This window comes from Mustela lutreola, chromosome 2 (genome assembly GCF_030435805.1).
Source record: "Mustela lutreola isolate mMusLut2 chromosome 2, mMusLut2.pri, whole genome shotgun sequence".
In the NCBI taxonomy this organism is placed as follows: Eukaryota; Metazoa; Chordata; class Mammalia; order Carnivora; family Mustelidae; genus Mustela; species Mustela lutreola.
In genome coordinates this window covers 101900644-101927198 of record NC_081291.1, presented here as the reverse complement: position 1 = coordinate 101927198, position 26555 = coordinate 101900644, and the positions used below count along the sequence as shown (strand labels likewise).

At 41.9% G+C, this 26555-nt stretch overlaps 1 protein-coding gene across 1 annotated transcript; it reads right to left on the bottom strand.

Moving 5' to 3' along the window:
• Window positions 1-246: 246 nt before the first annotated feature.
• Window positions 247-26555, bottom strand: FBXO40 (F-box protein 40). Its single transcript, XM_059162796.1, has 5 exons — window positions 26251-26555; window positions 26030-26138; window positions 9073-9105; window positions 6293-8206; window positions 247-3595 (listed from the first exon to the last, which is right to left on the bottom strand). The coding sequence occupies exons 3-5, from the start codon at window positions 9073-9075 to the stop codon at window positions 3380-3382; spliced, it is 2133 nt and encodes a 710-aa protein (XP_059018779.1). The 5' UTR covers window positions 9076-9105; window positions 26030-26138; window positions 26251-26555; the 3' UTR covers window positions 247-3379.

The following is a 26555-nucleotide window of genomic DNA, read 5'->3' as shown; positions in this document are numbered from 1 at the left end:
TTCAGCAAGGTCTGATAGGAGATCACGGGCAAAATCAGAATAAAAGTCAGGGATTTGGAGCAAAGATAAAGAAAACAGTTGGATCAAGGGGAAGCTAGGATTAGTGATTGAGATCCAGAATTGCTCTAGGGCTTTGTAAAGTTGGTGAGCTCCTCACATGACTAGAGCACTGCATCCCTCGGGCTGGTTCTTGGTTTTTCTTTAGGATACACACTCCTTTGTTTCCACAATGACCTGTGTGCCAGGGATTCACAAATCTGTCTTCAGACCTAACTTACAAGACTCACCCAGGTAGCCATCCAGATTGCAAAACAGCTTTTATTTCTGCTTCTAGAGACATTGGGATTTCCAGCATCCAGAGGCAAGTCTTCAGAGATATACACAATCTCATTCTTCACTTCAGTTTGACTTGATATCACACAGAGACCAGACTCTCAAAGTGGTTTTCTGGTTACAACTCCAAGCCCCACATTGCTTTTCAATTTTCCTTTCATTAGAAGACAGAAACGTCCTTTCTGTTTCAGTGCTACAGACTTCGCCCTCCACATCTGGCTGATCTCTACTCTGGATTACATTCTTGGTGGTGCTACTCATTAAGGGTCTGTTCATAGACACCACCCTGTCCAATCTCCTATCCCTATTCCTTTTCACTCCCCTCAGCTTCTTCTTAATCTGAGGCCATGTCTAGTTGTCTTGCCTCTGTCAGGTAATTCTGGCGCGCATGCTACTCACCACGGCCTCATCTCGTGAATCCAGTCATTTTTCTGTCTGATCTACAGTCTCTCTAAGAGGCTTCCTTTTTGCTCCCACTGCCTTCTCACCATAAAATGTGCTTGTTTGTGTAGACCCGTCGACACTTGTAGTATCCTGGTTTCCTGCAACATATTCAATTAGATATCTTAACACATGTGTTTGATGATGTTGATCAATATTGCTCCAAAGGCAACAACTAGGAAAATAAAGATGAACTGCAAGTGTGCAGCCCACAGAGCCATACGGGCAGTCTCCTGGCTGTTCTGTGGGACCTGCCCTGCCCAGGTTGTAAAGGAAAATACTCTACTCTCTTCCTTTCTCTTTAATTCTCATCTGCCCAAGAGCAGCCCCTGATTTTCATCTCCCTTGGTCAATAGCTCCCCTTTCTCTCTTTGTCTAATAAAAGAAGAAACCCAGAGTGGATTATAGGAGCTTTCTTTCTCCAGATAGGAAAGAGCTAGATTCAAAACACATGGAACTGATACCTGAAGAACTTTTCCCTTTTTCCACTTCAGTGTTCAGTTGTTTTCAGTTACTCATCTTCACTGAATAAAATCATAACTCACACTATAGTTGTATTTTTAGAAAATGGTGACTTATACACAAATATGAAATATAAACCAAGCAAAATGGATTAAGAAACATAGAGTTACATTACCAACTAGTAAGTTGTGGTGCACCATAATGAAAAGATGAGCAGGTTTCTACTCTGAGACTTGCTCAGACTTGCTTGTGACTCTTCTCACAAGTGTCCTCTACTACATCTATACTAGCTCTGTACCATGTTCAGAGAGAGAGATCCAGTCAACAATAAGCATCCAGATTGACTAGACTCTTTCTTTTTGTTATCAAAGTTCTTTGTTCTCTGCTTCCCCATAATATCTGTCCTCCTCTCCCCTCTTTCTCACTTTCCTCAGGACTGCTGGGAAAATGGCACTGATTCAGGTGAGAGGGAAAGAAACCCAAGATAAATAGTTCAATATGCCCTGTTTCTGCTACATCTGGAGAAAGCTGAAAGGATATGCTTTTTGCACATGACTTAAAGACATAAAGGCACACCAATCAATCAGCTCCATCTAGTTCCCAACTTAAAGTTACATCTGTCTAAAACTTATCTAGTAAATAAAGAAGAGCTAGATAAAATCACCACCACTGTAGATCATTATGTAAAGTTTTACTGTGCCAAAAATCTTACCCTAACTTACTGGCACTGGTATGACATTGTTTAGGGTGATTTTCAACCCAGAGTGGTTTCACTCCCAGAGGATATTTGGCAATGTCCGGAAGCACTTTTTGGTTTTTACAGCAGTGCGGATGCTACAAGTATCTATTGGATAGAGGCCAAGGATGCTGCTAAATATCCTACAACACACAGGACAGTCCCTTCCAACAAAGAATTATTCAGTTCAAAGTGTCAGTAGTTCTGAGAAACCCTGCTTTAGGGGATGGCAGATTCTATTATGTATTTTACTCTTGTCTTCATGAGTATTCACTGTTACCCAAGACCAATGTTATCACCCATTTCTGATAGACTAGAGTCATGAACAACAATAGGTAGGAGCAATTACAGGGATCTACTATGTTCAGGTGTGTTCCTTCCCATGGCCCCTGACCAGGTACTTGAGTGGTGTCTGGAACCGGGTGTCTGGGACCAGGTGTCTGGTGCCACAGGAACTGTAGTGGGCCTTGTCTGGACTTTGCCAAAGGAGAGGTCTCTCTGGGCATGCACTCTTGCCTGACACTGGAATTGGTATTAGTGTCTTGCTGTCATCTCAGCTAGCCTCAGGCTGGTGCCTATGCTATCCCAAATCCAGACCGAGAGTATAATCTTAAGAAGGAAATAACCTTGACTCTTAGTTCACTTTTGACATGTTTAAAAGTAGGCTTGTGGCTTTTAGTGCTAATTTTCTCCATTAATACAATGTCTCCTTTGAACTCTTCCTCATTTTGCAAGGCTCTCCTGTATATTGCCAAGATTCTCCACAGTGAACTCCGTGACCTCATTTCTGCCTCTCATTCTTTGGCCTGCGGTGCCTTTGATGCTGCTGTGCTCAGCCAAGGTCTCCATTTTATTGGGCTGTGCTGTGCTTGGACTTCCTGGGCTTACAGGTGGTAGAGTGACAAAAAGAAGACCTGGACTTAACTGTCAAGATAACCCCAGCTCCAGAACCGTCAAACCGTGTGCCTTTCACCCTGGGTGCCCTGGGATGCACCTCAGCTCCCACCCCTGCATAGCCTACCCTCTAAATTTGAAAGTGCTCATCAACTAAAATGTTCTCCACAACAGCACAGGGGCCATGCTGGTTCTGGAATTTCACTGCTCTCTCATTTCCTAAGACTTGGGCTCATCTTTCAAATGGCCTCAAGTTACCTATTTTCTCCTCAAACTGATTTGTTATAGGGGAAAGAAAGGGGTGGGGGGAGGAAATAGGTTATCAGTATGGCCCTTATAGCAAGTGTATAAGCCGTGGCTTCAGAAATTCTCAGACCTTGTGTACTTGCTCAGGTTTAGGGCAGTGCATGCTTCAACACCCCTAGGCAAGCACATATGCAGTTTACAGAAGGAAGTCCTCAAAATCACTCTGTCCTACTTTCAGTAAATCCAAGAATGGTGGCATCTGAATCTTTAGCAGGTGTGTCTACCTCGTGGTCTGTCTCTAAAGGTGGTAACTAAGCTCTCTCGAGCCTGCTCCTGGAGCTGACACATGCTGGTCAAAAGAATTGGGTCCGTCTTATGCTCTACAACGTTGAAAGGACAGGCCTTCAGGTGTTCAGCCATGGAGGCAACTTCATTAAACTCCCAGCTCTTGATTTTGGAGAAGAGGCTGCTGAATTGCCAGATCTGTTAGGAAATACGGAAGTTCAAAAATGAACACTGGGGCAATACCCTTAGGCTGGCTTTATCTAAAGAGTGTCATACCTTCAGTTCTTCACGTTCTTCACGTTCTTAGCTTCCAGCTGCTGCAGACATTTGCTAACTCTTTCGTCAATATCCAATTCCTAGATCACCCTTCCAATTGATTATCTTTCCAGCCAGCCATATAATTATGTGGGAATGCCTACAGCACTCTGCTGTAGACCCACACCCACCCCCTCCCAACAGTGACAGCTATCTGCTCTACAAAGACACATGGTTCAAATCAAGACAGTTTGCATCAATCGGACTCTACCCTAGGACTTCTATTTTTTTTTTTTAAAGATTTTATTTATTTATTTGAGAGAGAGAGAGCATGAGAAGGGGAAGGGTCAGAGGAAGAAGCAGACTCCCTGGCCGAGCAGGCAGCCTGATGTGGGACTCAATCCCGGGATTCCAGGATCATGACTTGAGTCAAAGGCAGTCGTTTAACCAACTGAGCCACCCAGGCGCCCTACCCTAGGACTTTTGCTAGAGATATCAAGAAGTGGGTTCCCTTTTTCCCCTCTCTACTTCAGCTGGGGAACTTCAGTCTTAGGAGCTGCTGGCAGCCCCCAGGGACCACCAAGGGAGAGCTGTGTTTTAGAATGGAGCCATAAGAGAGGAAGTAGAGGTAAGAAATAGAAAGTAAATAGGTCATTTGGGGGCATTTTGCTGCCAGATCAAACTTTACCTGAGTCATGGCCTTTGGACGACAGTTCCCTTTATTATTGATGCTGTTTTAAGTTGGTTTTCTGTTGCTTAAAACTAAAAGTATCCTAACTAAGAAGAGCCACACTAGAACAGAAACCTCAGGAGAAATCCAAGTGTCTGGTACAAAAACCCCTTTTTGCCCTTCCACCTAGGATGTGGTGGCAAAGTCACTAATCTTAAAATCCAGCCGTCAGGGTAGACATAACTTGATCCCTTTCAACTTGAAACTTTACCCTCAGTTTATTATCATTGTTCCAATATAAGAAAAGTGTTTCCAGGGATCTTAGAACTATTTCTGTTTTCACTTAAAAAAAAAAGGCATTTTAATATAAGCATTCTTGAGCTCCAACTAAAATTCTCTCTTTTTTTTTTTTCTTCTTCTTTTTTCCTTTCTAAAGGAAAATTAGTTTGTCTCAAATGATATTCAGGAGTGGTCAGCAATTACTGAATAGGGAACAAACATGAGCCAAAAAATAATGAAATTTCTAATATGTAAATTATTTAATCTGATTTTATAGAGGAAGATATTAGATAGTTCTAGACCATACAGTTCCTGAGGGCAGGATCTCAGTCTTATTCATGTTTATCCCTAACATGTGGATGGGTGGCAGTCAGTGTTTAACACATGGATGCAGGCCTGGCTACATGAAGGAGAGTCTGACAATTATTTTTTGAAGAAGATTGCTCAGGGAATAAATAATGGAAAACATATAAGATGTTTTAGACATAATCAGTGAAAATAGGTGTAAACAACTCTAACTCTCCAGTGTCATTCTGCACACACCCACATTTTGGGAAGAAATTCTATAGTGTGATTATGGAATTATTGATCTAAATGGGTATCATCAATTTGTAGTTCATATTACCACATATTTACCATGGGAAAGATGCCAAGCGCATCTCATAAGTAATGAATTAGGAGTTTCACTTTTGTATGATATAAGCTGATAGAAGTTATGATGCAGTTCAGTAAGATTAGGAAAAAGGAATAAGATTTTTCCAAAGAGAATGACTCTTTGATTTATATAGCAGAGTTTTTTGAGAAAGTAAATAGATATTTGAACCAGGTGGACCAGATTATTTTAGAATTTCAAAATGTCTTTAACAAAGGCAAAAACAGTTTGTTGTTTTTTAAATTAGTTGATATGGGACTGTGGAGAATTTGTTGGCATACTGTATCAGACTCCAAGGCAGGAAACAGATGGCACACTTAAATTGGGTAAATTGAAGAAAATTTAAAAAAATAATGATATGCAAATGTCTGGGCAGGGTGTAGGTAAGCCACAGATATAATGCAGTACCCAGGCTAGTAACAATCTAGAGTGTAACACCCTGGGCCTGAAAGGGAAGAAGAAAGGAGGTCATTGGAACTAAGAATGAGTAATTGTGTGGAGAGAGTCACTCGATATAGTCATCTTCAGTAGAGGGACATGGCCAGTGCTAGTGTCATGGAGGGGAGGAGGGGAGAATGCATGCAGGGAGGAAGCCAGAAGAATAGATTTGTCAACTCACTCTTCTCCCTCCATTTCCACTGACACACGCGCAGTAGATTTGCCCAACTGGAAGCTGGAGGGCAAGGTTGTTGATTGAGGCAGTCTGTAGAAATCACTCCTGGGGGACTGATCATAGTGGACAGGGTTGGAGAATGAATCACGTGAGCAAACCGAAGTTACCCAGGACATATACACAGAGATAAACAGGTATGACTATCTATATTGTCATTTATATGTCTATAGGTCTATCTTCTCCATCAGAATGACCTCCTTGAGTTCAAGGATTATGTCTTCTTCCCAGGAACCTAGTGCAATGCCAGTGCCTAGTACATTGCTTGCCACACAGAAATGATATTTGGCTCAAATATCATTTGAGACAAACTTATTTTCCTCTTACTAAATAGTTGTTTAATGAATGAATGAATGAGGGTTTACTTGCCTCTCTGTGGACTCTCCAGGAGGTGCCTCCATGAGAATACCTCTTCTTCTTCCACTGCAGGAGGACCATCCCTCTCTCTTGTAACAAAGTAGCACAGATATTTCTCATCAGCACAGACACCTGGGAAAGCTGGGACAGGCTGATGCTGTCCAAGAACCCAGCAATGTACTGCAAAACCTCCAGGGGCAGACTGGTTAGACAATTCTGGCTTTTTCCTCCATGACCTGAGAGATGGTTGTTCCTCTTTCTCTCACTCAGCTCTGAGGCAACCTCTGGCTTGATGGCAAATGTCTTAAGCTCCTGACTATAGATCACTTTTGCCTTTTGCCCAGGGGGACGGAAATGGTTTTGAATAAAAGTACACCCCAAGTAGGCGAGAGGGCATCGATGCTGGAACCAGCCATTGAGACATGATTGAATGTCTGTGTGGACATTCTTGAAATGTAGGGGGAATTCATCCCTCCTGAAGAATTTGTTGCAAGTGAAAGTGAAGGCAGAGCTGCTCTTGTTGTGTCTCCTGGTCACACACTCACTGTGGAGTTCCACATGGAGCCCTCCTGGGTTGGCATTGGTTAGGAGGTCAGCCAGCACTGTCCCAGAGGAAAATTGTTCTGGCTCAAAATTGTATGTCTGTGTAGCAAAATCCATGAACAGTCCATCAATGCTCCTGGATTCAGAGATGACATGACCTTTAAGTTCTCTTTCTAAAGCACACAAGAGGGTGGTCTTAATGAGATCTGATTTGGGTAGGTCCTCCACCGTGATCCCTAAATCTGAAGTGTCTACTGCCTTGTGTTCACTTGGCTTACAACTCGACATGGCATCTCCAACACGAGCCCGCTTCCCACAGTAGCTCACAGGAACTTTGAAGGTGTAAACAGTCTTCACTTCCTGAGCCTCAAGGTTGCCATAAACAAAGTCTCTCTCCTTAGGCGTGCAAGCAGGCATCTGACCAAAGTGAATAAGCATCCTCCCATTGTGCACCAGGTACATATTATAGTCCTTTGCATCCACAGCTGTTTTCAGTCTTTCCAGAACACCATCTTGCCAAGGCGCGAGCCCTGTTGTTTCCAGAGCTGCATGAAAGTCCTGCTGCTTCTGTTTTTCCTGTGGTTCTTTCTCTTTGAAAGTTTCCTCTCCTCCCATGTTATTGTCGCTAGAAAACTGTTCTTTCCCTGGGTTGTGCCCATTCTTACTCTCACAGCCTACTGATGAGCTTGTTAAAGCAGAGGCTGCATGCTCTTTGCTGAATATATTTTCCCACTTGTCAAACTTGGCCAGGTCCATCCCTTCTTTGGTTTTGGCTAACACCTCTCGTTCTTCTTGACTCAGTTCTACCATCTCTCCATTAGTTGCTGATAGGCCTCCATGTGGTACCAAACTGGCTTCTGCTCCACCCACTGCTCCTCCCATTTCCTCCCAGCTAGCTTCACCATTCATAGTAGGCTCCTCTTCAGTGGGCTCTCTAGTTTCTGGGAAAAGTTCTACCATTTTCAAAGATCTAAAGAGGACCTTCTGGTCCTGGAGGGCAAGAGCTGTGTCCAAACACTCCTCACTGGGGGTCTCTTTCATTATGTTCTCATGAAGGATTGTTTCAGAGTCCACATTCGGCCAGCGATTCCACTCCATGGAGCAGCAGACCACACTGGCGGGGCACACTTGTAAATGCTTGGCCAGCTTATGGCGGGACATGGAAAGCGGACAGCCATATTCAGAGTTGAGGCATGGAACCTCCTCCAGAGGGCAGAGGAGCTCATGCTCTGCCTCTTTGCACATGTGGAAGGTGGCACCACAGGACAGGTGACAGTTTATTACCAGACAGGAGACATCAGGCTCCACAGGAATGTGGCAGTGACGGTTGAAGCATTTCTCACAATGCCTGTGCTGCCCAGTTAGAGGCCTGCGTGCCCTGCCCTAGAGAAACCAACAGCAAGGAGAAAGAGAAAATAAATGCAGAAGAGAAGTCCTATGCATGACTGTGACTGTGTTTTAATTGACTTATTTCCTCTTTATACATCCTTATTATAGGAACCTTGGACAATCTAGAAAATCATAGAGAAGAAAGCAAAAAGCACTCATAATCCCACAACCCAAGAATAACAACTACCAACACTCTTCTTCATTTTCTAATAGTTTATTCTATAAATATAGTAGATGTGTTTAGAATAGAAAAAGAAAAACCTGAATATAATGGAATACACTATTGATAATTGTTTTGAGTTATAGATTAGGGGTGATCTATATGACCCAGTTAATACTATAAATACAGTTCTGCACCCTGCTTTGTAACTCTCTATTATAACATGAGATCACACTGTTTTATCGACTGTTTGCAAACCGTCTTCTTAATGATAGCATAACATTCCAGAGTGAGTGTGCTGTCATTCATTTAACCAGCTATCTATCCAGTGCTGGGAAGACATGGGCCATGTCTAGTTTTGTTCACATCTGCATCCCCAGCACCTGGACCATCATAGGTACTCAGTTTGCTGAAGGAAGGAATTGTCAGCCACTTCGTGTATTGCTGGATATTTGGGCTTTTCATTTTTGAAGTTTTACTAAAAATCTTTTCTCACAAATCTTTCTCAGCTCCCTGGTTTTCCCCTACTCCATGTCAATTTCTTCTAGATTCTGCTCTATCATCTCTGGTTTGGCCCAAAGTCAATAAATATCATCAACCATAAGGGCAAATTTGCCAGCTGTTTGGGCTACAGGTCAGATGAAGCCAGCCAGATCTGGACCCTTGAAAGATGAAGATCCAATAATCACCTGGTACTTACCATAGCTTCCTAGTTTCTTCTTGCTTTGTAAATCTAGGGAAAAACATGAAAATATTAATGATTAGTAAGAAAAGTATTTTTGTTATATATATGAACAGGAGTCATAGAGACTTTGCATACTCTTATTTAAATCCTTTCACCACCTGGAGATAAAATGTCATTGCCCCACTTTATAGTCCAGGAAATGGAAGCTGGAGAAGTTGAGTAACTTGTCCAAGGTGATAGAGCCGCTAAGCGATGGAATCCTGGGCCGTGCTAGCCCACACTCTTCTCACTGACCTACACTGCCTTCTGATGGGCATCTTAACAGTCATGGGATATGTAACTTCTGTTTCTTGTAATATTTTCCATTGTTTATCAACACTTATCCTGACATTCCACCCATCCATATATCCTATCATTGCCACATGCTCTTCTGGCCCAGGCTAACCTTCTAGCTTTCTCTCCCACTAGAGCTTCATGCCTACAACCTGATATCCAGGTTGGTCTGGGGCAGTGTACAAGTATCTGTGATATATCTACCATCTGTCCTTCAACATGGTAAATTTAGGTGTGCCATGGCTAGAGCAGGGGTCAGACCTCAAGGACCCAGAAGAGGGCCGGATGGGATTCTAGCAAGCAGAAGAGAAGTTGCCCTGCCTTCAGGAGAATCTAGCTCCTTGGCTCTGGTCATTTGGTCCCATGTGGGAATATGTTACCAGATCATCTGATTTTTCCAGAGAAACTGGAGATGCAGAGTTTTGTGAGTGGTCATATAGTATAGTGGTTAGGAGGCAGATTATACAAGATTTAACCCAGCACTAGGAATCAGTAGTTGTAAAACTGAAAAAGTTCCTTAATGTCCTTGTTCATCATTTTCCTCATCTGTAAACAGATTACAATAATAATACTTATCTCATAGTGCTGTTGTGAGGAGTAAATGATTTATATACCTGAAACTCTTACAATGGTACTTGTCTTATAAACATCACCTATGCATGTTTGCTATTATGAAATAAGTATTTTATATTTAATTATATTGCAAAATTTTTGTTATATAATGTATCAACATAGAAATTCTTGGAATTTTCAAGTTGGCAACTAACTTAATTTTTCTAAAGAAAACCCTCTATTTGAGCCAAGGAAAAACATGTACGCAAGTTACATAGGATCTGTGTAGCTTGCCAGCATGCATCACCTGGTCTAGGGAATTTGTAGCATAACGTCAGCCTTGTGTCAGTCTAGGATGGAGAGGGGTGGGGTGGCTGGGTGAGCTGGTGTGAGCACCCAAAAGTCAGAAAATGCAGTATTTTGAAATTTTATTTTATTTTACTTTAGAATCTGTCCGTTCATTGTGGATGATTTTTCCTTCAACTTTCTAGAGAATTTTTAATACATAAGAAAGGTGAATGAATGTATACAATGAATACCCATGCATTCTACCTAGATCCAAAAGTTAACATTTTGCCACTTTTGCTTTCTCTCTCTCCCTCTCTCTATACACACGCACGCACACGCACACACACAAGCACACACACACACACACACGTGCACGCACACAGAGTTTTTGTCAAACTACTTAAAAATAAGTTGCTGTTATAATGACACCTCACCCCTAAGTATTTCAGCATGTACTTCCAAAGATTAAAGATATTCTCCTTTGTAACCTCAATAACATTATCTCACCTAAGAAAACTAAAAGATATTTCCTAATATTGTGTAATATGCTACCTGTGTTCAAATTTATCGAATTGTCCCCAAAATGCCAAAAAAGTATTTTATATTTTTAGGACTTATAATACTATGTTGAACAAGAGTGGTGAGAGTGGGCATCCTTGTTGTGTTCCTGATCTCAACGGGAAGGCTGTGAGCTTTTTCCCATTGAGGATGATATTTGCTGTGGTCTTTTATAGATAGATTTTATGAAGTTCAGGAATGTTCCCTCTATCCCTATACTTTGAAGCATTTTAATCAGGAATGGATGCTGGATTTTGTCAAATGCTTTTTCTGCATCAATTGAGAGGCTTCTCTCTTCTCTTATTAATTTGTTCTATCACATTGATTGATTTGCAAATGTTGAACCATCCTTATAGCCCAGGGATGAATCCCACCTGGTCATGGTGGATAATCCTTTTAATGTGCTGTTGGATCCTGTTTGCTAGGATCTTGTTGAGAATCTTAGCATCCATATTCATCAGGGATATTGGTCTGAAATTCTCCTTTTTGGTGAGGTTTTGTCTGGTTTGGGGATCAGGGTAATGCTGGCTAAATAGAAAGAGTCTGGAAGTTTTCCTTCTGCTTCAATTTTTTGAAACAGCTTCAGGAGAATAGGCATTATTTCTTCTTTGAAAGTTTGGTAGAATTCCCAAGGGAATCCGTCAGGTCCTGGGATCTTGTTTTTTGGGAGGTTTTTGATCACTGCTTCAATCTCGTTCCTAGATATCGGTCTATTCGAGTTGTCAATTTCTTCCTGGTTCAATTTTGGGAGTTTATAGTTTTCCAGGAATGCATCTAGGTTGCTTAGTTTATTGGCATATAACTGTTGATAATAACTTCTGATGATTGTTTCTACTTCCTTGGTGTTCGTTGTGATCTCTCACTTTTCATTCATAATTTTATGAATTTGGGCTTTCTCTCTTTTCTTTTGGATTAGTGTGGCCAATGGTTTATCGATCTTATTGATTCTTTCAAAAAACCAGCTTCTAGTTTCATTGATACGTTCTACTGTATCTCTGGTTTCTACCTTTTTGATCTCTGCTCTAATCTTGATTATTTCCCTTCTTATGTGTGGGGTTGGTTTGATTTGTTGCTGATTCTCCAGTTCTTTAAGGTGTAGAGACAGCTGCTGTGTTCTGGATTTTTCAATTTTTTGAGGGAGGCTTGGATGGCTATATATTTCCCCCTTAGGACCGCCTTTGCTGTATCCCATAGGTTTTGGACTGAAGTGTCTTCATTCTCATTGGTTTCCACGAATTGTTTCAGTTCTTCTTTGATCTTCTGGTTGATCCAAGCATTCTTAAGCAAGGTGGCCTTTAGCTTCCAGGTGTTTGAGTTCCTTCTGAACTTTTCCTTGTGATTGAGCTCCAGTTTCAAAGCATTGTGATCTGAGAATATGCAGGGAATAATCTCAGTCTTTTGGTATCGGTTGAGTCCTGATTTGTGACCCAGTATGTGGTCTATTCTTGAGAAGGTTCCATGTGCACTTGAGAAGAATGAGTATTCTGTTGTTTTAGGGTGGAATGTTCTGTATATATCTATGAGGTCCATCTGGTCCAATGTGTCATTCAATGCTCTTGTTTCTTTATTGATTTTCTGCTTCGATGATCTGTCTATTTCTGAGAGAGGCGTGTTAAGAGCTCCTACTATTAGTGTATTCATATCAATATGACTCTTTATCTTGATTAACAGTTCTCTTATGTAATTGGATGCTCCCATATTGGAGGCATAGATATTTACAATTGTTAGGTCATCTTGGTGGATAGTCCCTTTAAGAATGATGTAGTGTCCTTCTGTATCTCTGACTACAGTCTTTAGTTTAAAATCTAATTTATCTGATATGAGAATCGCTACCCCAGCCTTCTTTTGAGGCGCATTGGCATGAAAGATGCTTCTCCATCCTTTCACTTTCAGTCTGGGTGTATCTTTAGGTTCAAAATAGGTCTCTTGTAGACAACATATGGATGGGCCCTGTCGTTTTATGGGCATGTTTAGGTCATTCACATTGAGAATGATTATTGATAGATACGTTTTTATTAACATCGTGTTACCTTTGAAGTCTTTCTTTCTGTAGATTGTCTCTATATTTCTGTTCAATGCTATTCTTCAGGTTTTTCCTCTTTCATAGAACCCCCCCTTAATATTTCCTGCAGTGTCGGCTTGGTGGTTGCATAGTCTTTTAAGCCTTGCCAGTCTGGGAAATTCTTTATCTATCCATCCATTTTGAATGTCAGTCTTGCTGGATAAAGTATTCTTGGCTGCACGTTCTTCTCATTTAGTGCCCTGAATATATCTTGCCAGCCCTTTCTGGCTTGCCAGGTCTCTGTGGACAGGTCTGATGTTATTCTGATGGGCTTTCCTCTGTAAGTAAGGAGCCTTTTTGTCCTAGCAGCTTTCAAGAGATTGTATCTACAATTATGATTCCTCAATTTGACTATCAGGTGCCTTGAGGTTTTTTTGGAATGTATAATCTTGGGTGGAGACCGTTCAGCCTTTAGCACATGAACGCTGGTTCCATTTGCGAGATTGTGAAAATTTTCATGAAGAACTTGTTCCACTATATCTTCTAGACTTCTTTCTTTCTCCTCCCCTTCAGGGATTCCAATAATTCTGACATTGGAACATTTCATGGCATCATTTATTTCTCTGATTCTGTTTTCATGGCTTCTAAGCTGTTTGTTCCAGGCTTCCTCTTGATCCTTTCTCTCTATCTGTTTGTCCTCCAGATCCAGATCACTAATTCTATCTTCCATCTCAGTTACCCTAGCTTTGAGAGAATTTAGATTAGATTGGAACTCATTGAGAGCATTGTGAACCTCATCCCTGGTAGCTTTCAGTTCTACCCTAATCAATTCTGTTTGGTCATCCATGGCTTTCTCCAACCTAGCTATTGCCTGGATAATTGTTAGCCTGAATTTTCTTTCTGACATACTGTCTATGTTGATAGCCATTAGCTCTGTTGCAGAAGGCCCATCCTCTGTATTTTCCTTCTATTGGGCATTCCTCCTCCTAGTCATTTTGGTAAGAGATGACTGAACGGATATAGCTGGATGTACCGACCATAGTGCAGTCAAGGTGTTCCCTGGAACGCTTCTGAGCAATCAGGATTCCCCACCCAAATGAGATAAAAAGAAAAGAAAAAGAAAAAAAAAAGAGAGAGAGATACAGGGGAAAAAAAGGGAAGATAAAAGGGAAGGTTCAGCCCAAATGGGCCCCAAGGTAAGATTTATGAAGTATACAAACAAAACCAGACAAACAAAAAGACTGATAAAAGTATATGACAAGAGAAAAAATAAATATATAAGCAAATAAAGGAAGAACCTTGTCAAAAAGAACCCTAAGTGTAAGATTTATATACTATCAGGACAAACACAAAAACAGAAACACTGGTGAAAGAAAAAGATGGGAGAGTGGTTATAAATTCTCAGTGTGGGTGAGGAAGGTTGTTTTGATTCTTCCTGGATGTATCTTGATATCTTTGTTAAAGGACTCAACTTTCCTAAAATAAAGGGGGATTAAAAATTGGTTTACCTATAGGGGTAGCATTGATTGGGGAAAGGGGATTACCTTGAAGTTTAATGCTATATGAATATTAGAAAATAAAAATAAAAAAGGAATAAACTAAACTAAACTAAACTAAAATTTAAAAAAAATTTTTAAAAATAGAAATGGAAAAGAAGGGGCGCCTGGGTGGCTCAGTGGGTTGAGGCCTCTGCCTTCGGCTCGGGTCGTGATCCCAGGGTCCTGGGATCGAGCCCCGCATGGGGCTCTTTGCTCTGCAGGGAGCCTGCTAACTCCTCTCTCTCTCTCTCTCTGTCTGCCTCTCTGCCTACTTGTGATCTCTGTCTGTCAAATAAATAAATAAAATCTTTAAAAAAAAAAAAGAAATGGAAAAGAAAAACCCAGGTGTATGTATCAAAAAGTTCAGGTTAGAAGGTTATTATGGAATTTGATGTACTGGACATCTCACTGTGATGGTAAATAGTTTAAAAAATTATCTATATAAATAAATAAATAAATAAATAATGAACCAGAATGGGAACGAGTTAAAATTGAACCAGTGGGAACGAGTTAAAAATAAAGATTGTCGGTAGAAGAATAAATGAAACAAGATGGGATTGGGAGGGAGACAAACCATAAGTGACTCTTAATCTCACAAAACAAACTGAGGGTTGCCGGGGGGAGGGGGTTGGGGAGAAGGGGGTGGGATTATGGACATTGGGGAGGGTATGTGATTTGGTGAGTGCTGTGAAGTGTGTAAACCTGGTGATTCACAGACCTGGGGATAAAAATATATGTATATAAAAAATATATGTTTATAAAAAATAAAAAAATTAAAAAAAAAAAAATAAAGATTGTCCTATGAAGTAGTGGTGGTTGTTCTCTTGTAGTCTTTTTTTTTTTTTTCCCTCTTTCCTGGTTAGTTTTCTTGGGGAGGGGCCTGCCAAGTGGGTTTTCAGTCAATGATGTTCCCTGAGTTAAGTCCTCCTGCCCCCCTCAAGGTGGTGGGCTCTGAAGAAACCGATTTTTTCAGGCTTTTGTTCTCTGGAGGTTTTTATGTTCACATTTTTTTTTCCCCCCTCTCGCCTTGACTGCTTTTGATGGTTTTTGTAGGTTTAGAGGAAAGCAAACTGCACCCTGACCTCCCTTTCAGAGAGAAGCCTCCGTCTGCTCTCCTATGGGTGCTGCAGAGGCCATATAAATTCCCCCTTGGCCACTGGCAGAGCAGGTTCTGAGTCACGGACCCTGGAGATGCAGGATCTTCTGCTTGTACCCAAAACCATGGCAGCGGATGCTGTCTGGGCAGCTCCAAACTGCCAGAGAGGTTCCAAGCAGCAATTGCACACTGAGATTTTCCCGCTGGCCCAGGCTGGGAGTGCCTGGTCTTTCTGGGTCTAAGAGCTCCAGGCTTGCGCGCACCTCTCCCAGGGGAGAGTGTGGGTCGAGTGTGCGCCTCAGGCTCTGATACAGTGGCTCGGGTCCTAGAGCACCAGGCTGGGCCTTAGAGAGCCTCTCTCAGGGGAGGGTGAGGAGCAAGCGCGTCTCAGGCTCTATCACAGCTCGGCGTTCTGCCCTCTGGTGAGGTTCCCAGCCCCTCACAGGAGCTGGACCCCATGCGTTCTTGGGCGCGCTGGCAGCTCAGGGACCAAGACTTGGTTTCTCCAATGCACTCTCTCTGGCTCAGTGCCAGGGGAGGCTGTCCTGGGTCTGGGGACTTAAGCCCCTGTCCCTAGCCACCCCGATTCCCACAACTCCCCCCCCCCCCGCGATCCTTTGCTCTTTTGGAGTGCTTTCAACCAGTCTCCAAGTTAATGCTGGTCCCCAGATGCAGGGCCCTCTTATATTAGGGGTATTACTTTCCAATCGGTAACCTCTGGTGGCTCCCTCCCCCTTTTGTTTATCTTCCAAGATCAGTTTGACGTTCCCACTCTGCTTTACCTGCCCACTGGTGTCTCCTGCCCCTGTAGAGATCCAGACGCGTTTAATTCTGATCTCAGGCTGATTTCATGGGTGATCGGAGTTCTTTGGTAGGTAATCAGCTCACTTTAGGGTACAGGTTGAAACGGCGCCTCCTCCTACTTCCCCGCCATCTTGTCCTTCCTAAATCCATATGAGTCTTTTATATTTTTTTTAAAAAATTTTAAATTTTGAGCCAGAATACATTTAATGTCAATTTATTACATTTGGTTGGTAAGTCTTCTTAACCTCTTTCAATTTGGAAAAGTCCCCTCAACTATTTTTTCCAGAAGAGACAGCCTTATATCTCAAGGAAATCATATTCTGATTTGTTCTTGTATTCGTTTGTTCATCCATTCCTTCAACACACATTTGCTGACTATCTGCAGTGTAAGTAAGGGAGAATAAACATCACCTGGACTGCTTATTTAAGTAGTTCTTAAACACCTGTGCTCAGTAGAATCAGCTGTCATGTGTGTTAAATCTATAAATCTGCACTATAAATATGGCAGCCACTATGGCTATTTAAATTTAATAAAATTGAAATAAAATTAATAATTCAGTTTCTTGGTCATACTAGCTACCTTTCAAGTTTCAGGTGTCACATATGGTTAGTAGCTACTCTATTGGACAACACGCATAGAGCATTTCCATCTGCATACAAAGTTCTATCCGACAGCACTGCTAGGCTGACTGCATCTCTGGGTTAAATGAGGGATGTCTGGAGGCGCCTGGGTGGCTCAGTGGGTTAAGCCGCTGCCTTCGGCTCAGGTCATGATCTCAGAGTCCTGGGATTGAGTCCCACATCGGGCTCTCTGCTCAGCAGGGTGCCTGTTTCCTCCTCTCTCTCTGCCTGCCTCTCTGCCTACTTGTGATCTCTCTCTATCAAATAAATAAATAAAATCTTAAAAAAAAAAAAAGGGATGTCTGGAATTCACGTCCTTAACACATTACCCATCTGATTCTTACGCACTGGAACTACTGAGTGTGAAAGAGGGATTGTGGCAGATAGTCCTACATCCCTAAGAGCTTGAATCAGGAGGCAGGTAAGAAGTTACAAGAGAGAACAACAAGCAGATTCAGGGCCCGGGAAAAGATAAATGAAGGTGTTAAATCCAGAGAGGGAATTGAGCAGAGGGGAGGGCTGTGAGGGCAGGACTGAGACAGAGCAGAATAAGATAGGGAAAGATGACATCTTTTGGACGCAGGAGTCTAGCTCCTGGACCTTATAACATAAAACTGAACATTCAGTTAGGCTTCTGATATATCCCAGATTGATCACACGTGGGGGGAAAAGTCCACTGAGGACTTGCTGTGAAAATTTGTAAATATGAGGCTAACACATATGGAATTATTTGGTGCTCAATAAAGGACCATTTAATACTGTGGAGTGATAGCATGGAAGGACAGAGCAAGAAACTGCTTCGTGGAGAGTGTAATGAAGCTGCGGGGGTTGGACTGATGGTAGTGGAGCTATGCAGGATGAGGCCGAGGGCAGGCATCACAAGGGAATCACAGAATTTTTGTTTCCAGCTGGATATGGCAAAAAAAGAGGAGTCAGATTTGATGCCAAGATTTTGAATCATTTAGTTCTGAGAAAAATAGAAGTCAGAAGAAGGAATCCGTTTTTTAGGGGGGGAGATGAGCCCCATAATTTTAATACAAGTTTGCTTAAGGTGATGACAGATCATGTGGATGGAAGGAGATGGGTAGAATGGGAAGGTGGAGATTTGAGAATGAGTCATTTAGAAGTGAGAGAGGAGGCCATAACTGGGGAAAGAAGAACATGGAATAGGCATCTGAGCCATGAAGTACATAGCTGAATCTGACCACTATGACAGTAAGGAGAAGTAAAGCCAGAGAAGGAGAGACCAGAGAGTGAAGAGTCAGGACCATGTGTCCTGATGTAATGGAAAGGGTGAGCAATGACCTTGAATGCCTCAAGATTAGGAACAATGCTAACAATGCCATTGCTCATGGCGGTTCCCCAAAGAGCTCTTGTCAGAACAAATATGGCATTTTAGTTGTGCAATGGGACACTTGCCATTCAAAATGTGGTATTTGCTTAGAGGGGAGAGGAAAGCCATTGAACACATGTTCCAATATTAGCAGGGCCTATGCCCTGGCTGGGAGAATGTGCTCATCTGCTTTCTATGCATAAAAGACACTCATGAATAAAGATGGATTCTGGATGATTCAGACTCCCCTACTGGTTTTGTTTTTAATATTTTATTTATCTATTTCACACAGAGAGAGAGACAGAGAGATCACAAACAGGCAAGCAGAGAGAGAGGGGGAAGCAGGCTCCCTGCTGAGCAGAGAGCCCAATTTGGGGCTCGATCCCAGGACCCTGAGATCATGACCCGAGCCAAAGGCAGAGGCCTTAATCCACTGAGCCACCCAGGAATACCCCCGCACTGGGTTTTAAGTGAGAAAGAAGAGTTAGGTTGCAAATAGAATACAACTACATGAAAGAAGCTACCAGCAGCAGGAAAGTCCAACTTCTTATTTGCCAGCCTGGTTCTGCCACAAAGTTGAGATAGTTTCTGGGAAGGGAAAAGCAGGTCTAGCTAGTTCTATGTGTTCTGTTTGTGTAGAGAGAACTCTGTCCCAGCTGCAGGGATATGTCTGGCTTGAGGGACAGTGGTGAAGAACTCCAAGACCAATCAGTTCTTATCCTTCAGCATTACAAAGAAAGGTTCTTGTGAATAGTGCTATTGAAGTTGGAAACATTTGTGGTGGAGCCCTGTTGCTCTCCACGTCTTCGAAGTTATTTTAAAATATTCCTTTAAGAGAAAAGAAAAACAATGCACATAGGCAACAAAGATGCTGTTTCTTATGTTTGTTTTGTTTTTAATGATGCTATTTAAAGATCTTCTGCCAGACTCTGGAGCTACATCAAATAAGTGACTTTGAGAGAGGACATGTGCTGAGCAGAAAGACACGGTAAGTGGAGACCACTCTTAGGAGGCATAAAGACTCATATCTGAACCTTCTGCTGTATATCTACAGGAATTTGTTCCCACTGAGATAAAGGACAATCCAAATTCTTTATTGTCTAATTATTGCTGAGTAAGCAGTATGGCCATCTTTCTGGTTTGCCTGGGACTCTCTTAGTTTTAGTTCTGAAAGTTCCAGATCCCAGGAAACCTCTTAGTCCCACACAAACATAGATACTTGGTTGATCATATTAGGTTGTAGCCACTTGGTCTTGCTCCAAGATGATCAAATTACAGTTATCTTGTGACACAGGATGCCTTGTTCTCCTAATCTCCACTTCAGTGTAAGGACTGGATCCTTATCCTCCACAGTGTTTGTCTGACTGTCCTAGATTGAGTGATTTTTATACATTTTGGATGCCAGGGAGAAAGAGTAGTAAGATTTTAGTTCTACCGTGTTCTCTACATAACATCTCATTTAATCCTCATGATGGCCATGAGACCTGGGTATTACCATTTCCATTTACAGTGGGACACAAAGATGCCTAAGTTTATCTGGTTTAAAACCCTGTACTCTTTGGTATATCATGCTGCATCCCTCAGAGACCCACAGAGACATGTGTTCTATCCCTGTGATTTGGGAAGAAAGCAAGCCCATAACTAGAGCCCATCAAAGGAGAGCTTCTCTTCCTCCAGCTGGGCACAGGAAGATATATACATCTATAATATTTCCAGATTATAGGGAGCTAGATATTCTTCATTCATAGGAAATTCATAGAAAGCACCTTCATCCCTATGATGATTTTTTTTTTTTTTTGTTCTCCTCTGGGCCACATCCCATATTGTGCCCCATCTGGATAGAGGAAATATGAAAAGTATCCAGGTCTCATGGCTTTGCATTGGAGGTAGTACCCATATGAAAGTGAAGTTTTTTTTTTTTTAAAGATTTTATTTATTTATCAGAGAGAGAGAGAGGGGGAGAGTGAGCACAGGCAGACAGAGGCAGAGGGAGAAGCAGGCTCCCTGCCAAGCAAGGAGCCCGATGTGGGACTCGATCCCAGGACGCTGGGATCATGACCTGAGCCGAAGGCAGCTGCTTAACCAACTGAGCCACCCAGGCGTCCCTGAAAGTGAAGTTTTTAGGATTAAAATCTATAATATAATACATATTCTGAAGTTTAAACTGGAAAATCTATTAAATTAAAGCATGTGCATTATACAAATTCTTCACTGTGGAAAAAGTTGACAAAATTCTATGCCTGAAACCATATATTTTTATCCAGGTGCTATTTCCTCCTGTAGTTTCTTTGCTCCTATGTTCATCTTTAAATTCTTACTTCCTGTCTGAAAAGGCAATACAGCCCCTCCTCTTAAAAATCAACTTCAACCAAGTCTATGGTCAAAACACTGTAAAACACTCTCCCCAAAATATGTCTTAAAGCTTCCCTGAATGGAGGAGATAGCAGTCAAAATAATATAATTTAGACTTCAGCATTTTAAAACAATCTACATAGACCTAGATTTTACTGGTTGCACTGGATGCAGTTTAAGTGGAATATGAATAGATGGAAAGACCAGGTACATGACTTTAAAGGATGGATATTTCTTTACAGAAATAGAGGATAATTAAGAACCTGGCAAAGGAGGAACATTTGATGCAGGTTGTGGTGCTGTGTTGATCACTCAGAAAGGAGTAAGTTAATATGAAAAGGAGAGTCAGCTAGAACAATGGCCTTTAAAGTGTGGTAACCTGACCCACAATGTCAGTATTACCCAGGAACTGGTTAGAAATATAAATTATTGGGCCCTACCAAATTGAATCAGAACAACTACATCCAACTGATGCTGTCATAAACTCAAGTTTAAGAACCACTGAGCTAGAAGCTGGTCGATTTTGCGCTCCCAATCACAAAAGAACTAGCACAGGGCCCCAAATTGGAATAAGTTAGGTAGGAAGGCCTTGGGGAAAGTCCCAAAAGGGCATTGGGCACTTCTGTCCATTTCTTTCCATCTCTACCACCACTGCCTGCGTCCAAGCACCATCATTCCTTATCCACTCTGGTGCCAAAGACTATATTTAGTCTCACCCCTCCCATCTAATGCTCTGTAATCTATATTTACCAGAAGAAGGAGTGATTTCAACAACTTTTTAAAAAAAAATTTTAGTTAACATACAGTGCAATATTGGTTTCAGGAGTAGAGTTCAGTGATTCATCATTTATATACAACACCCAGTGCTCATCAAAACAAGTGCCCTCTTTAATACCCATCACCCATCTATCTAGTCCATCCCCTATCCACTTCCCACCATCAACCCTCGGTTTATTCTCTATCGTTAAGAGTCTCTTACGGCTTGTTTCCTTCTCTCCTTTTTTTTTTTTTTTCTCCTTTAGAGCTCAAATGTCCATCAACTTATAATTGGGTAAAGAAGATGTGGTAAATATATATACACAATGGAATATTACTCAGTCATCAAAAAATGAAATCCTGCCATATGAAATATGTGGATGGAGCTAGATTGTATTACGCTAAGCAAAATAAGTCAGTCAGAGAAAGACAAATGCCCTATGATTCAGTCATATGTGGAGTTTGAGAAAGAGTTCCACAATTTTAACACGAGGTCACTATTCCCACTTAGAATCTCCAGTGGATTCCCATCACAAGGAATAAACTCTGACTCCTTATCTTGGTCCACAAGGCCCTGCATGATTGTCCCCTCCGATGTGGTCCACTGCTGGCCTCCTCTACCTCACCTTACCCTTGAGCACTTTGCTCCAGCATTGTCACTTATTCCTGTGTAGGGCCTTTATGCTTGTTCTTTCTACCAAAATTCACCCCTTCCTTTTTGTGTTACGGGCTCCTTCTTGCTCTTCAGATTTCAGCTGATATGTTACCTCCATAAGAGACCTTATCTGACTCTCCCAATATAAAGTAAACTAACGAACACTCTCATGTCTTAGCTATGTAATTTTGGACAAGTTAATCTCCCTAGAGCTAATTTATTCATCCATAAAGTGCAGTTCATAACAACCCATAGGATTATGACAAATGAGACAAAGTAGGGAAAGGGTCACTCAGTTGTTCATCCTTCCCCTAAGAGGAAGGTCATTCTCATGGTCACCTCCACATCTGGGTCTTTTTGTCTTCCCATTGCATCACTCATGCAGGTTTGGGCTGGCCTTTCCATGTCCAGTTCTCCCTCACTCCATTGTATCTTATATTCCACTGCCAGGTTAATAATCTTTAAATCCCATTTAAGAAAATTATTACTCCTGGGCACCTGGGTGGCTCAGTGGGTTAAGCCGCTGCCTTCGGCTCAGGTCATGATCTCAGGGTCCTGGGATCGAGTCCCGCATCGAGCTCTCTGCTCAGCAGGGAGCCTGCTTCCCTCTCTCTCTCTCTCTCTGCCTGCCTCTCCATCTACTTGTGATTTCTCTCTGTCAAATAAATAAATAAAATCTTTAAAATAAAAATAAAAAATAAAAAAAATAAAATAATTACTCCTTTAAGAGTGTGAGTCTCCCTGAACTCACCCCCTTGGGCACCTTGTATTCACCACATTCATTCCTTCAGCTCCTAGGAACTCAAATAGTACTGCATCCAGGCTGGAGGATCCTTCAGATGCCACAGAGGCAGATTGAGGCATCTTTGTTTCCTAGGTGCAGGTTTGTCATTTTTATTGTTTCTCTACATACATTATTCTGTTCATTAAGGAAAAAAAAAGAAGGTGTCGGTTGAAATTGGCTTCTTTTTTGTGATGGGCTGCAGAATCAGTTCCTCCAAAGGGAAGTTGCTGGGATGGTGTGCTCAGGGATGAAGGCCATAAATGAAGCAGAAATTTCCCGGCCAGGAGAGTGTGTTCAGGCAGGAAAAGAGCTCTGACTGGAATATCAAGGGAGAACAAAAATGCTCCCCAAAGAATGTACAAAATAGTTTCTGAGAGACTGAGAGAGTGAATATATCTAAGGTGCTCCTAGCACTGAATGTTTATTCAATAGCATTGAAATGAATGAAACTGAATAGAACCCTAAAGAAAGAAGCATTTTGAGAGAGCTGTGAGACCAGTTTGAAACAAATTTAGGAGGAAAGTGTAATGATGTCAAATGTATGCTAATTTGGGGCTTTTTTTTTTTTTCTTTTTAGAGAGAGAGAAAGCACATGCATTCGAGTGTGGTTGGGTGGGTAGAGGGAGAAGGAGAGAGAGAATCCCAAGTAGGCTTCATGCTCAGCATGAGCTGGACCTGGACGTGGGGCTCAATCTTATGACCCTGATATCATGACCTGAGTAGAAATCAGGACTCCAAACCTTAACCCACTGAACCACCTAGGCAACCCCCTGGGGCTTTTTTTTTTTTTTTTTTAAGGAAGAAGGAGAAATGTTTTCCATGTTATTAGGTGAATGGAGCAGTAACTGAATGGAAAAGACTTCTTCGGGTTCAAGTTATAATAGACACTCAGCTGCCAGAATTGTTTTCAGGAGGTTATAGCACTTGTTCGAAATGCTTGCAGTCATTAATCAGAAGTCTGGGTCAGGTGCATAACCACAGATCCTCTGCTCTGGAGCTCCTGAATCTTCACTGTATATATATAGGAATCACCTGGGCAATCTCTTTAAAATGCAGATTCTAATCTGGCAGAATGGGAGTGTGGTCTGAGAGTCTTCCCATCCATAACACGCTCCAGGCAAAGTTGATGGTCAAAGGACCTCCCTTTGAAAGGAAAGTGTCTAGTTTAACCTCTTCATTTGCTGCAAGAGAAACTGAGGCGCAGAGAGGTAAAGTGTCTTGCCTTTGCTTCTCACCTTGATGTAATAGTGAGAATTCTTTGGAAACCACATGCCACACAGAGCTACCTGTGTAGGGGTGGTGGCCAAGGGCATGGGGGGCAGCTTAGATGGTACCAAGGGCAAAATAGGGCAGAGTCTGGAAGAATGAGGAAGAGGCGGAGCCTGAGTGTCACTGGCCAACAAGGTCATGAGAAGGCATATAGCAAATATATTTAAATCACTGACACAAGCAAAAGAGAATGGGATTAACAGATAATAGCTTTAACATTCTTTACTATAATTTTAAAATTAGTAGGCAAACAGGGTTGAGGTCAGGGAGATATTTTTAGGCAAGGGACCCTTTCAGCAACCTTCACATGATGTCAGCAACTAACTATTTTGCCTCCTCATGTGGTTGGCCCTGGTGATAATTATTTATTCCTGAGCTTTAACTTCAGTGGAAGTGACAAGGTCAAAAGTTAAAGATCAGAGATATTCTTTAGCTCTTAATCTGTTTCCCAGCCAATTAATTAGTTACTTTAATTATATATTGTTAAATTGTTCCCCTGCTATGATGATATTTAGTTCTAAGGAAAGAAAAATGTATAAAGTAAAATACTAAAACAATCCCTTTGCTCGAGATTTTAAGACAAGCAGTTGGCTGATGATAATTCCCACATCTGGGTCCATAATCTTGGGCTTCTAGGCAATGATTCCAGCATTTTCATTATATCCTAGTTAATTCTCATATATGGTGCTTCTATTATTAGTATCAGTATTTTAAATTAATATTTTGTATTGGCCAAGAAAGTGCTAATTAGCCAGATTATCTAGGGGTAGCTATGAGTCAACCTGTCTGCTTGGCTATCCTAAATCAACATGCCCCACTCTCATTAGGACAGCATCCCAGCATATACCTTGAAGACCTTGGTGCCATGGAAACCCTGACAAAATTAAATTAAATGAAGTTAGGCACTGTGCCTAGCAAACCAGCCTAAGTATAACCTAGACATCCATAGCACAGTTATGGGATATGTCTGGAGGTTATAGAGGCAGGAAGGAAGGAATCCAGGAGGTAGGGTATCTGGGTAGGTCTCCTTTTACTTGGCATTGGTGGCTTTAGCCTGTAGACCGCAAAGTTCAGAGTGTACAGAATCCCTTTTGCTGCATAGGCTACTTCCTAGGATGTCCTTAGCTGAACTATAAACATTAAAGCGAGGCCCAGAGGAAAACAAGAAAATAAACACTGCTCACTTATCCCTGACAATTTATTTGTGCATGCAACACTATGCAGTTATTTTAAAAACTAGAAATAACTTACATTTTAAAGCTTTCAATACCTCAAGTATCATTAATCATTTTCTTTTTTTCCCTCTGGATGTACAAGCTTCAAGCCTGTAATAATTTTTGGTTTGCATGCAAAAGCCTGTGTAAGTTTTTCAGTTTGTAAAATATTTGCACTTCTATTCTCTGGGTGCATTTTGGAGTCCAGAGATTTGGGAAGGAGAGAACCGCATTTAGGGAATATTGTTAGAGAAAAACAGATCTTATGCTCTACAGACTAAGTGTAAAACAGTGCATGCAGTGAATATAACTGTGCCCCGTTAACCAGAAGCGTGACACGGGGGTTGGAATTTAAGGGACATAAAATGGTATGCACGCAAGAATGACTTGCAGTTAACACAGTCAATGTATATCCATGAAAAGATCACAGCATTTGGATTTTAAAAAATAGAAATCCTGGGTTCTAGCCTTTCCACCTACCTCCTCACCACCTCCTCTGCCCTCCCCAAACCCCCATTACTACTGTGTAGCTTTGGAGTTCTCACATAGCCCCGTTCTGTTGGTTGTAAAAGAAAGAATGTAAGCTGCCTGAAAGCAGGTAATTTTTTCCCGCTCCAACATTTTAGATTTAAAACAAGAGTTTCCATATGGCTGGGTCTTATTCTCAGAGCCAACCGCTTTCCCCACCACAGGTAACTAATTTGCTTAACCATCTTCTTGCTCAGAGCAAAAAGGTGATGCACAGCCCAGCCTCTGTCTCCATGTTCACCACTCCAAAGGCCCCCTTGGTTCACCTGTTCCCCTTTGAAAAGCTTACCTTGATTGCACGGGCTGAGTCAGCATCTGCTGCACCTGTGTCCCTTGACTGTGTGGCTGGGATCGCAGGAAGTGGCTGGGGTGCATCTGCTGCAGCAGAGGACAGAGTTCTGTTGAGGAAGCAGGGGAAGCAGAGAAAACTTCAGCAGAAATAGTTCAAGTGTTTCGAAGTTAAAAATAAAACTATATCACAAGGGGGCAATGTGACCAGGCTCAGCTTACGATTTTTTTTTCTTTCCCCCCTATTTATCAACACTTGGTCTCCAATGGGGCAGCGTTTAGCAGGAGGAAGCCAGAAGGGAAGTGAGCTTTTATATCAATAGGCTTTCTCTCCCTTGAGGAAGGGGGAAAATCCATTTAAAAAGGATCATTTTCAAGGCCAGAGTGGCCTCTCAGACTCGTGTGCCTGCAGTCAGCAGATCCAGCTGTGCTCACTGTGGCTGGTGGAGCATTCAGGCTGCTCTAATTATAACCGTGCTTTTCACCTAAACCCATCACTGGCTGAAGCAGCAACTTGTGCAAGCGAC

Coding starts and splice junctions, on each gene's coding strand:
- FBXO40 (XM_059162796.1), bottom strand. Junction 3,596..6,292: donor CCTGGAGAGTCCACAGAGAG/GCAAGTAAACCC, acceptor ATTTCCTAACAG/ATCTGGCAATTCAGCAGCCT.